The sequence below is a fragment of the Lotus japonicus genome, chromosome 2, assembly GCF_012489685.1.
Source record: "Lotus japonicus ecotype B-129 chromosome 2, LjGifu_v1.2".
In the NCBI taxonomy this organism is placed as follows: Eukaryota; Viridiplantae; Streptophyta; class Magnoliopsida; order Fabales; family Fabaceae; genus Lotus; species Lotus japonicus.
This window is the reverse complement of record NC_080042.1, coordinates 80,630,859-80,643,860: the sequence shown is the minus strand read 5'-3', so window position 1 is coordinate 80,643,860 and position 13,002 is coordinate 80,630,859. Positions and strand designations below refer to the sequence as shown.

At 34.6% G+C, this 13,002-nt stretch overlaps 1 protein-coding gene and 1 long non-coding RNA gene across 15 annotated transcripts; one reads left to right on the top strand and one right to left on the bottom strand.

The window, feature by feature from the left end:
• Positions 1-31: 31 nt before the first annotated feature.
• Positions 32-3,885, bottom strand: LOC130740116 (uncharacterized protein At4g37920). Its single transcript, XM_057592622.1, has 6 exons — positions 3,598-3,885; positions 2,942-3,219; positions 2,373-2,538; positions 1,699-1,943; positions 699-886; positions 32-604 (listed from the first exon to the last, which is right to left on the bottom strand). Exons 1-6 carry the CDS (start codon positions 3,806-3,808, stop codon positions 382-384), a joined length of 1,311 nt encoding a protein of 436 aa, XP_057448605.1. The 5' UTR covers positions 3,809-3,885; the 3' UTR covers positions 32-381.
• A 3,587-nt stretch (positions 3,886-7,472) lies between these two features.
• On the top strand, positions 7,473-12,630 carry LOC130740115 (uncharacterized). 14 transcript variants are annotated; one of them, XR_009020075.1, is made up of 14 exons: positions 7,474-7,674; positions 7,752-7,855; positions 8,005-8,113; positions 8,236-8,270; positions 8,400-8,447; positions 8,625-8,666; positions 9,034-9,181; positions 9,559-9,714; positions 9,815-9,868; positions 10,507-10,706; positions 10,837-11,093; positions 11,193-11,465; positions 11,951-12,021; positions 12,178-12,630. It is a non-coding gene; the product is annotated as an uncharacterized LOC130740115 (long non-coding RNA). The 14 variants fall into 14 exon arrangements; XR_009020072.1 differs by having other exon boundaries at positions 7,476-7,674; positions 11,193-11,265; positions 11,339-11,465; positions 11,696-12,630; XR_009020074.1 differs by having other exon boundaries at positions 11,193-12,021.
• Positions 12,631-13,002: the final 372 nt, after the last annotated feature.

Here is a 13,002-nt window from a genome sequence, read left to right as displayed (position 1 = left end):
TTATTTTAACCTTTAATGATATGAGTAAGACTCAAATAAACCCAATCTGGGGTCCCAATCTGATAAATATGAGTAAGACTCAACTTTTTCAATGGTTTGTGTCTTCATCCACCTTGTTCTGGTGGATTCTTTATGATTTACACCTATAAGTACAATCCACAATTTTGAATGGAATCCTGGGAAATAACACACCTCATCCTACATATAAGGAAAACACATACACTACAATTTACAAAACTTCGAAAGGGTAGCCACTTCATTCATTTTCCACACATTGTTAATCTTTCTCCACTTTCGACCCTGCTCCACGCTTCTCTACATCGAAAAAAAGGCAAGGAACGGGGAACAAATGTGCAAGAATGAATGCTTATGACAAGCACCTTAAAATTTAAACTCTTCTGATTTAGAGTCATCATCTGTCTCAGACTTCTGCAATCCACTTTTTTCCATATATTCCTGTTCAATAGTATCCCTGAGGATAAACAACCTCTGAATAACTATAGGATCAGTCAGTTGCTTGGCTTCCCTCAAATCTGTTTCTTCCTTGTTCAGATTATATGCATCAAGCATGATCTGAATCCACTTGTGCAACTCCTTAGGGGTGCTGTTTAATCACATAAAAATATGAGTATCAGAACAAGTGAACAACAATAAAAAAAAGACATGCTTCAGAATGAATCTGGAGGAAACTCTCTCACGTGTATAAAGCATCAGGATTCTTGGCTTCATGTCCATCACCAGGTGAAAAAGCCGTTGCCAGTGCAGAGAATCTCTCCTCAGGATCTATGATGTTTAACAGATGCTTGAGTAGCTTTATTTCTTTTGGAGTAATACTCCTAAGGCTGCTCTTTGTGGCCTTGTACAATCGGTACATTATATCTTTTACCTGCACAATATTAAGCAAGGTTGTTGAAAACACAGTATGCAGTCTAATAATCTCTTATAAGCTTGTGCTGACAAAATTAAGGCTCAATGGATTCTATGCCAGAAGAACAAAGGAGAAGGATCAGATTGTATAGAGCAATTTAAAAATCAGAGCAATTAATTCAATTTATTTCATTTACATCTTGAGACCCCAGTATCAAAGACCTATACTCAGGTTGCCTGCCCCGGTAACAGAATTATTTAAGGGAAGACCTAGAAATCTATCAATTCCCATCACAATATGCAACATTTATAGCCAACTTGTGTACAGAACTACAATTAAAGGAGAAGCAAATGAGTGATGAATTCTAATCACAGATGAGAAAAAAGAGACCAGTGCTACTTCTCCCAACTGTTAAGTCTTACATATTAATGCTTTATAGTTACAATAAAATAGCATGACCATATCCATCCAACAGAAGCTAAGATGTGAATTGATAATCAGATACCGCAAAGCTTGGCATCAATAATTTTATTTCATCTTGTTTCCTTGACATATGAACAGGAATGCCTTGCATCAACATAAAAAAAGGAGTGCAGAATCAATGTTTGATACAGTTACCAACTGGTTGAAAGTCTAACACTGACTATACTAAAATATATTTGGCTTGTCTATTTACCCAGATGTATGGAACTGAATCTTTAAAGAGTGATCTTTTGAATCAGAAAAGTATGTGCTTTGAATATTTTTCTGGCTTTCTACAAGATAGCATCTACCAAAATTTTCCATTTAGTACTACTGTATACACGGGGGGTCATATTTCAAATTCATACCTCATTCTTCATGGTTGTAGATTCTTTTGCATTAGCCCAAGCACTGCTTATCAACAATATCAATGATGAATCAAGTTCCTTTGCCTTTGCAAGGCTTTTGATCTTCTGACAAGCTACATCGATAGAAGGGGAATTGAGAATATCATCGAATTTGGCCTGTGCAGTATCTAATGTCTCCACATTCTCTAGAGTATTATCATATGCAGTAACAGCTGACAAGCATCTAGTCCCCAGCCTGGAAATCCCTGTTCAACAAATAGGTCAATGGTCAATCATCAGAAATAGCCAAATTTAAGGGACAAAATCACAAGCACTAATTTTTCTTTTTTGGTTTTTTTTGTGTGCGTGTTTGGGGGGAGTTTTTTGTAAAAAAGTTTAATGCAAGACTATCAAAGCATGATCCTATAAATTTTCAATGGGGACATATGTTAAGTATCCCATATCTGATATCTCCATCCAATATATGAGAAATCTCATTCTTCATCTTAGTTTATAACCAAGTTTCAAGACCAGTAGTGCAATTTTATTATGATCTGTTTTCTTGTATTAAAAATATAAACATTCTTAACTGTCATATTTTATCTCCTGGTGATTACAGGATTTAGAGTAAATAATCATCCAGCGAGAAATTCCAAAATCAAACAACTTTTATTACCACACTCCTACATAATTACCATCACGGTCCTCCAAGCTGTCATATGTGTCAGCCACAAGAGAGAGGTAGCGGAAGAATTCTCCTGTGAAGTCTTTGCGCCTTCGTGCCACTATGGCATTAATGTCAGTTGGAAAATCTTGTATCTCCTTGAGAAGGTTACAGTGCCCTTCCATTTCATCATCAATCTGCAATGCTTACTCCTATCAAAGAGAATCGAGGAAGAAGCTCTAAAACCAAGCAAGTGCCTAGATATGAGAATAAACTTTGATGTACTGGTCTGTACTTTCTAACAAAAAGTAAATAAATTAATCAAATAATAACAATAATATGTTAACATATGACTAGTTTATCAAGAACTTGCAGGACAATCAATATATCCGCACCATTTATTCAAAACAAAATGTAGTTGATTTTGTATTTTCGTAACTTTGTAATATTTCGAGCCAAAAGAATTTATAAAAATGTGAAAGAAAAATAAAGGTTTCTTCACTTTTTCCAACTTTCATTCCAAAACAGAAGAATCTTTCTTAACATCAACATTACAAGGGGGCATGGTGTGAAGAATGTAAATAATTGTTGGCACATTACCTTCTTCACCCTCCTCTCCAATGAAATAAACTTATCCTTAATAATTGGGTCATTCTCCATGTCTGCCCTGCTTTGGCACCTACTGAAGAAGCTATCCCTGTATTTCTTCCACTCCTCTCTAAATATCAGGTACTTCCTCCATTCCTTCGATTTGGTTTTCTCATTCAAAAACAAATCTATCATTTTGTCACAAAATTGAGTCATAGTGCAACCTTTTACAATTTCAGTCTCTTCTTGCTCCTCCACTTGAGCCGTGGAAGCACTACTAGCTTGTGGACCTACAAGGATTTTCACTTTCTAGTCAGTCCCAAAAAATTACACCTCTAAATTAGTTAGCATAAGCATCATGAACAAGATACCAGTCAAGATATATAATAAAAAAGGATTAGTAATATGCTCACTCTTCTTGGTTTTTGCTAGTACAACCAAAAGAAATAAAAACTAGTAACATTCTAATTTCTTACACAGTTAACAATTACACTAAAAAAATCATCTAGATAAAACAGAAATAGGTAAATGAAACATTCATACTATGGCATTACCCAACTCTATTGATACCATTTATCACTTGAAACAAAGACCAAGTTTTAATCTTTTTCAGAGACCCATGTCAGTTAAAGTAAGAAAACCAAAACAGCATAGGAAGCGGTACTCACTGGGAAGAGAGCCACATAGGAGAGTGCAGGGTTTGAAATTCTGAGGTACAAGTTTTGGTGTTTGGTTTTGGAAGGAAGGAGAGAACTTGGGAGCAATATAGAAGGAAGGGGTGAGAGGGTAACCTGGGGAGAAATTATCATTGAAAGGGAAGAAGATGTTGGTGGTGGTGTTGAAGGTTGAGGTGCATACACTAAACCCTAAACCCTTCATCTTCTGGTTGAGGATGTTCTTTCAGACATACATGTAATTCTTCAGAGGACAACAAAACAAACGACACCTTGCCTGAATCTCATTTTAAATATCATCTTATCCGTTTCATTTCATGAGCTTTCTTATTTTATTTTTCTCTAAATTTCATTTCATTTAATGAAAATTTTATCGAAAGATCTCTACCCATCTATCTATCTATCTATCTATCTTCTATACTATATATAAATGAAGAGTTTTTACTACCTTGAGGGCTACTTTGTCATTTAGTAATTCATTGTACACAACTGTCAAATTAAGCATGGACATTTGTGTAAAAATACTACTTATTTTTGTTATATTGGATCAGGGCCGTTGATTGCATCTCCAATGTTATTGGTTTTTGCCCTTCTTTCTCTTCCTCTTCCACATTCAGCAGTTACAACTTTTCATCAACCTTTTGAGCTTCAAAAATCTTCCACCTTCCAACAAATTTAATTCACATAGTTTCTTCCTCTTCCACCTTCTCAAACTCCACCTTATCACCCACCTCTCCAGCTTCAACTATCTCCCTATAAAATCTCTTAAACAAGTTTTCCTCACATCAAAGCACACACAATAGAGAAGCATCATTCTACCAGCCCTATGCACCACATGCGCCGATTTCGACATCAAGGTATGACTCAGTCACCTATGCTTTACTCATTTGATTATTTTCAGTTTCATATTTCAATAATCTTTCTCACATCAAAGTCATCTTTGCCATCAATTGCATTCTTTTGTTCTTGGTTTATGTATTTCCTTTTTTAACTTCCTTGCTTGCTGAATTACTCTTTTTTCCCTTGGCATTTAACCATGCTTGCATGCCCTACTCTCAACGAAGGAAGATGTGGTTTACTTGATGATGTTCAACTTTAGGTATCACCTTAATGTTTTATAATTTTCTTTGTTTCATTTCATATATTTAAGTACTAATGTCTTTCCTTTGTTTCCTTTATCTTTTGTCATAATCAAGTTTTGGTTTTACTTATTCCTCTTTTATAACTTTTAATTTTCAATGGGGTGTATACGCATCATGATGATGATGTGAAAAGCTGATGACATATACAAAAGCAACTTGCAGGATGACTGAATCCATTAAAAAGTATGCCTCTACTTTGTTTTTTTTTGTTTCCCCTACTATGTTTTATTTTGCCTCTGTTAGATCCTTCATGAGTAATTGCATTATGTTTTCTCATTAGTATACTTGCTGCCATGTTCTGTAATCTATGCATTGTGTATTAAACTCTAATTTGGTGTGTGAAGGAAAATTTACTGCCCTATTATGAGTTTTATGTGATTTTATCTTTAGACCCTTATTATATGGCATGGTGCATTGTGGTTGGGTTTATTTTATAGATCAAAACATGGGTGAATGAATGTTAAAGGTTAAAATGAAGATATTAAAATGAAACTTCACCTCCCACTTGACCTCTGCAGTGTTTGATTTATATTTTTGCAATAATAAATTTCTATCGACATTGTTATAGCTTCATTTTTTATCTAGGTTTTTGCATTTGGATGTGGTTCAATTATACTAACTTTGTTGATCAAATAGAGGAGCTTCCTGGAAATTTATAGGCATATTCTATGTTTGCGTGATTTTATATGCTGATTTGCCATTCTTTTCTATACAAAGTTCCGATTTTGTTTCTTTCTGCACTTATACATTAAGGGTTTGATTTAATTGTTGCATATTATTTTAATTCACTTATATGTCTACTTATCGGTCTTTCCTATATAAGAAAGCCAAGAGAGGACGAAAGTTGAGAAGTAAAAAGTGATGTGGTACCTAATCACTCAAGTGTGAGTTGAAATGCTTGCTTATGCTGCTAGCTACTATCAGGGAATTCATATCATCGTGTTTTTATGATAATATTTACAATTCTATATTGCTTAAATTGCAGATCAATATTACCAATCTTAATGCTAAATTAATTGGCTCAACTGCAAAAAATCTTTCATCTCCAATTGTGTCATTTAAATGTTTTTAAGTATATAATTTAGTGGTTACTTATTATGAATTAATTAATATCAATTAGGGAATTACAAAGTACATGATTGTGTAGGATTTGAGTGAGTCATGCAAATGGATAATAAATGCACATAAGTTAGAGAGAATATTTTAATATTAAATATGATATCGATACAAAAATGATCTTCTCACTATCTCTTCCCCTTGAAATTCTATTTGACGGTTTCAATCCTCCCATTAATGTCATATTATATCCTTCTTCTATTTATCTCAAAATATATAAAAATTATTTATTATTATTTGGTTCATATGAGATAGGAAATTCCATAGGGCACACAAAGTTAGTTTTGGTTTTTTTTTTAAGTCAGTTTTGGTTTATTGAATTATTAGTTAAATGATAATTAATAGTAATATGAATCCATAAAAGATAAAGATGAGGGATTTAATATTATATCAATGTAGAAAATAACCTTCTCATTATCCCTTTTTCAGGCAACTATATAAGTATTAAATTAAAAGGTTTTTAATTCTATAATCTGTGTTAACGTATCTACATTGAATAAAGGCTTGAACTTTTAATCATTTTACAGGTACATATACCCAGAGGTTAGATACTGATATTTTAGCTTAAAATGTCTAAATGTGCTATAACTTGCTCCTTCATTTCTGTAATGATTTCCTCTTGATTCCATCTTACTTTATATTAGACAGTTTCCATGTATAATTGAGTCTTCCTAATCTTTCATGGTTTACAAATAGAGTTTTTCTTTTCATGGTTTTTTACGGTAAAAAAACTTTCAAATTTATGATTTATTTATCTAAATTTATTTTTATACTTTTAATTCATAAAATTTCTTTTGATAGATGTAGCAAAAAAAACCACAGATTTTGAGAAATTAAAGGCTATACAAAAGTGAATATTATATGAGGTTATTGCTAAATTTTACAAAAATGTTCATTCATTTTCAAACTTGAGAAAAGTATATGAAGTTACAAATGACACATTAAGGATGTGTGCTATACGATGAGCTTACTTGAAGATTATAAAGAATAAACGGATGAAGTAATAGAAACTTTGCATTAATTGCAGTACTGCTAACAATCTTAGAGAACTTTTTGCTATTAGGGGCATAATTTGTTTGAGAAAAAACTTGAGAGTATTTAAGTGATGGTAAAGATAGACGAAGACTTCTTATGCAACACGTTGGTGAGTACATTTTTAATCAAAATTCATAAATTATTGTGTTTCTACAAAATAAAAACAAATACATTCATCACTCGAAATAGAAGAAAAATTTATGTTTGCTTATATCTTAGATTAATATTTTTTTAATTCATAATAAATTTTCTTTCTACAAACATTAAAAAAACACAAATTTAGATAGAAAAAATATACACGATAAACAAAAATGAATAACCCCCGTGTATCGCTCGCACGGGTAAAAATACTAGTAAACTATATAAAGGGAGAGTTTTTGCAGCCTTGGGGTAAATCTGTCAATCAACAAATAATTTCAAAGACAATGAAGCTTGACCATGGATATTTTGGTAAAAATCTCTTTTATTTCACTTGGATTGAATCTCAACCATTGATACACAATAAGTTATTATTTATGGATCAAATCTTGGCCGTCGAAATCCTCCAGCAATCTTATCTCCTTTTGTATTTCACATTTTCACTGATGTTTTGGATTCTCCTTTTCATTCGTTTTCATCTTCCAGCGCTTTTAATCACGTCGCACATTCTCCCTTTCATGTCTTTCGTTTCCTTCGATCGTGTGAGCAGAACCGGAACAGAGCACGAGCGAGGCGAGGTAGAGCGCGAATGAGGCGAAGCAGATGAGATTGAAGGCGGATTTCAATCTTCTGGGCTTTGGTTCTTTTCTTTTCTTTCGTCTTTCTGGGATTTCAATCGCGTCGCACGTTCTCACTTTCTGATTGTTGTTTTTTTAGGGGGTTCTTTGCTTCTTGCAGAAATTGGTGGAATGATATGGGGTTTAGGGTTTCTGCCGCTCTTTCCATCATCAGGATTTGGTCTGGACAGCCTTCCTTCCAAGGTTCTCACTTCTCTTACCATGTTTATTGTTTTCGTTTTGCTAATTTCAGCTTTCACCCACTCCCATTGCATGTTTTGTTTTCTATCATCTGAATCCCTGATCTTTCAACGTTTTAACTCATATTCGATTATTCATCTTTATTGTTTCAGATTAATCTGAACCAGAGCATGTCATTTCCGTCATCATCGTCCAGGTTTTGCGAATACTAGGAGACGACAACGTGCGGCCACAAAAGGGCTCCCATGAAGTCCTCAGCAAGTGTGCTTCTATTTGTTCGCCACTTTCTTTCCCGCGGCTTGCATAAGCTTCCATTTGATTTCTTGGTTTTGTTTTGTTTTATGAATTCATCATTATATAAGTTCGTTTCACTTCTTTCACAGGCGCCGACGATTTCCGGAATTTTCGTCAAATTTCGGTAAGAATCCTTCGCTCTGCGCCTTAAGTTTGATTTCTGTTATGATTTCAGAGTTATCTTTGCCTAAGTTTTGATTTTGTCCAGCAATTAGGGCTTTACCTCTGTCTGCTATGAAATTTTCCTTTACAGGGAGAGTTGCCCATGAAATCGTCGTTGGGGGGTTCTCTAAGGACTAAGGTGGTGATTCAGAAATTTGAAAGCTTTTGGATTTTCTCATGCGTTAATTTGTGGGTGTTTTTATATGTGTGAATTTTTTAAGCTTACTTATGTTGTCGTTGAGTGAAAGGAAAATAATATTACATTCTCTGCTAAATTTTCTTATTGTACTGGTGACTGAAAGCTTTTATTTTCCAGTTGTTCGTGAAGCACTAGAGCCATTGGATGAATTGAAGCAAGGTAACATTTTCTCTATTAGTTGAAAACTTCATGTTGCCCTGAAAGTTTAAGAAAAAAAATGGCCCTTTGTAGGAATATTGGTACGATGATAGGTACTGGTGAGTGGTGACTAACATAAAATAGTTAGTAACAACTTTGTATACCACACACTTTTGAATAGTTATGTTAAAACGGAGTGGTGAACACAGAGAAGGTGATCTGGCCCAAGCTAAATATTAATCAATTAGTTGTGATATGGGATGGGGTTGAATGTCTTAATAGGAGAAACTGGTCTTTTGATTTTTATAGCACATGTATGTAATATTGTTTGGCTTTCAATTGGTAGTCAATTGTTTACACGCTCTTTCCTTTTTATATTATATTTTAGGGTGACTGAGGAAGTGGTGAATGATGGGGAGGGTTTTTTTTTGAAGAATTTGGGTGATGAGAAGCCTGCAACCAAGGAAAAAGAGGCAGCATATGGAAACAAGGAAAGCCCTGTTAATGAAAGTGAAGAAAAGGAGCCTGAGGACAAGGTTAATAATCTTAAAGCTTTCTCCATTGATCTTGATTTTGCTTCTTCTGAATTTTATGCATTTCATTATCTAGAGACTAACAGGAGAGTTGTGTCTTCTGATTGAATGATAAATCATTCAAGTTCAGTTTGGGTCATAAGTTCATCTTATGAATTGCATGGGATTCTTTACGAGAAAGAAACTCTTGCTCAGTATTGTTTTCTTGATTATGAAATGATGTTTTCATCCAGTGTTGGTTTACCTTTTGAAAGTGTTAGAGACTTGATCTGCATGTATTATTTTTGCTCATATAGTTTCTGAATTAAGTGTTACATGTTGAATTTATATTATATTGGCTTCTGTTTGTCCTTCTCTAAATGCAATCTAAACTGTGATAGGAGATGACACTGGAGGAATATGAGAAGGTGCTGGAAGAGAAAAGAAAAGCCCTGCAAGCACTCAAGACTGAAGTGAGAAAGGTGGATGCAAAGGAGTTTGAATCCATGCAGCCACTTTCCCACAAGAAAGACAACGATGAGATCTTTGCTAAATTGGTAAGAATTTTCTCCCTTTCACCATTCTAACTTTTAGTTTATATTATATTAGTGAACTGATGCCTATAAATATGTCTTTACACCTTTAATTTCTGTCCAGGGATCTGACAAGGATAAGCGCAGAGATGCTATTGAGAAGGAGAAATCAAAGAAGGTAGGATTTTTTAGGCTTTGGTTCATAATTGGTTATTATATTAAGCTTGATGACGAGCCAGTCTCCTTGATTATGGCGATTACCTACCTTCAATAATTGTGTTTTGAAAGCTTATGAGTTGAGTATAGTCTAACTTTTGATAACTTGTTGAACAACAATTGATTTAATTGAAAACACCAATTTTGGGTTTTAAAATCTTTTAGTATGTTGAAGATGTCATAATTATTGATATTATGGGTTAAAATGAAGTGAGAATTTTTTTGACCAAGTTGTTAAAATAGACATTAAAATGGGCGTTTTAACTTCCCTTTCCTGTAAGTAAACCTTAGCTTTTCCATCTGTAGTACAAGTTTCTTGACATGGACACATGTTCTTTATCCCTTGGAGATGGATCCAAGGCTAATTCTTCTTGATCGTCAATTTGAATGGCAGTGGTTCAATGAGGGATGCCTTCTTTTTTATTACTGCCACTGCAATTTGGATGGCAGCAATTCGGCAGGACGAACGAAGCCCCATCTGCTGCCCCGTCTCTTTCATATCTCACTCTTCACTACAACTTTTCATTCTAATTCTTCTTTCTTTTTACAAATCATGTTGTGATCCAACTTAATTTTGTTTTGGCTACTTTTTTCTAGCAGAAAAGGGGAAGGTAAGCAACACAACAATGAAAATGACTCCCTTTCCGAGAATCGCGACAGGATCAATGAGCAAGCTGATTCTCCACCTCTGGTGGCTTCTCTGTCTTATATACCAGCATGGATTTAGGGTGAAGAGGAGCACAGCGGTGTATCCAGCAAGTCGTCCTTTTCCTCCTCTGATTCTCACCATCGATGGAAACGTATGAGATCCAAACTTCACTTCTCCATGTTCTCCCATTAACAACCACTTCTTGAAATCACCATTTGATTCCCTTTTTTGTTCTTAATTGCAATTTTCCTGTTTTGGGTATTTCATCTGTCATCTAAAAGCAAGGAGGGCGAGTGAAGCAGCAAGCACCATTGAACGCCGAGTGGTGAACCCTTTGAATGAGTGTCACGGTTTCGATGCTGCTCCTTTTTCCATGTTCCGCGCTCCTAACCTCGATTATGTGGTGCTTTTTTGGTGTTCAACACCGCAGCACATTGATTATGGTGGTGAATCACCCCCCATGAGGTCAATGTTAGTAGGTTTTGGTTGCTCAAAAGTTCCTTCTTAATGAGAGTGTTTTTTTCTCTGCAATTTTAGGGTGAGTCTAATTCTTCCACTACATTTTGTTCAACATTTTTTCTCCTTTCGTTTCATTTTGTATTCTGCATTGAGTGAAATTATGTTATTATTGATGAAGGTTTGATCTCTCAAGTTCTGAAATTATGTTTTGCTACTGATGTTGTGGGTCTCTCTTGAGGTCCTATTTTCATGTGAGTATGTCTTCCATTGTTTGTTTTATGCCAAAATAATTTACTAAACATATGACTTTGCCTATTGTAGCAGATAATGTTTGCCTGAATATATCACGCCATGGTTCAGCAAAATTTTATTTTATTCAATCTCCAATACTCAGGACTAGGCTCCTCCACCTTCCTCCTTGCTTGCCAAATCTGGCGGTGCCAAGAAGAAGGTTTGCGTTTCTCTCTTTTTTTGGTTTCGTTTCTTTTTCTCCCCTTAATGTAATATCTCTTGATGGGAGTAATCGGTTGGATTTGTTTTATTATCCATGATGGGTGTCAGAGCTCACATAAAAAATTTGATACCAATAATTTTCTACAAAGAATAAATTTTTGTTACGATTTATGCAATATGAAAGATGGGGTGTGTGGTATAAAGGTCATATATTTGTGCTAACCATAGGTGGAGCAAGGGATCGAAAAAGGATCAAGCCAGCTATGACAAGCTTCTCAGTGAAGCACCCAAATACAAACTCCTCACTCCTTCCATTCTCTCTGAAGTCTGATTGTTTAAGGATGTCTCTTTTTCTCCCTGTCTTTTAGTTAGTTCTGATATATATTATTCATGTTGATGAGGAATCATGTGTTGGTGTTGTTTTGGTGAATATTCTGTGTTATGGTTACATTTGATCTCATTTCGTACTTGACGCTGAGACAGGTGGAGTTGTCGGAGTAAGACCAAACAATGGTGGATGAATGTTTAATGGCAAGATTTCGCTGGACAAAAAGGTTTGCTTTCTGTTTCTTTGATTTACATCTTTGTGTCTTTAGGTAATGCCATCTACTTCTATATTTATTTTTCTATTATCTCATTAAAAAAACCTATTTTTCCTTACTACTGTTTTATACATGTTCCGCTCCTCTGCTGCGTGTAATGAACACAAGTGGAGATGATCAGGAAGTGGGGGTCCTGGAGTTTATCAGGTAAACTTCTTTATTAACTACTTTATCCATCTCTTATGGTCAAGAATCTTGGTCCACTGATTGCGCTCCAAAAACATGATTTTCTGACACTTTTGTGAGGAGGCTGGGTTTGTGGATGTTGCCCATGTTCCTAAGCTTTCAATGCCGGAAATATTTCATGGACTGCAGGTACATCCAACTTCACAAAGTTGTAAAGTGTACCAAGATATAGAAAAACTATAAATTGTATCAAGTTTTCATGTTTTCTCAACTTTCTTTCTTTTGTGGGCTTAGGATATCCAATCACTAAAGCTATCAGTTGTAGTCAGGTTGATTATATATTTAGCAGAATTATCATGGTAGCACATGTATGTAATATTTAGCAGTTTCATCACGATTTTTTTCCTTATATATAAAATTCATTTTTTCGTTTTATCCTTAAAATATCTTTTAATAAATATAATAAAAACAACACATTTTTAAAAAATTCACGCGATAAATTAAAATAAAAATTCTCCGTGTATCGCACGGGTCAAAGCATGTATGTCCTATGTTGTCTTCACACTTTAGACTATATTTTATGTGATCTTGCTAAGAGTTTTAGTTTTGTAACATGTTGTGTCATCAGTTTATTTTTAATGAAGATAGGTTACTATTGCTTTATGTCCGGGTCCTTGGTTAAAAGAAGTGGCCAAAATTGTCATTTGGTCCAACTGCAATCAAAGCACTATTCAGAAGCACAAAATCATGGTTATTATAACAATCTTAGGCCCTCTTAACTCAACCTTTGTTGTCGGTTTTTGTTCA

Excerpts from the sequence above, each read along its gene's own strand:
- LOC130740116 (XM_057592622.1), bottom strand. The coding sequence starts at position 3,808 with ATGAAGGGTTTAGGGTTTAGTGTATGCACCTCAACCTTCAACACCACC. Across the intron at positions 2,539-2,941 it reads TGGAGAGGAGGGTGAAGAAG|ATTGATGATGAAATGGAAGG; the intron begins GTAATGTGCCAA and ends TAAGCATTGCAG. Across the intron at positions 1,944-2,372 it reads CAGCTTGGAGGACCGTGATG|GGATTTCCAGGCTGGGGACT; the intron begins GTAATTATGTAG and ends TTTGTTGAACAG.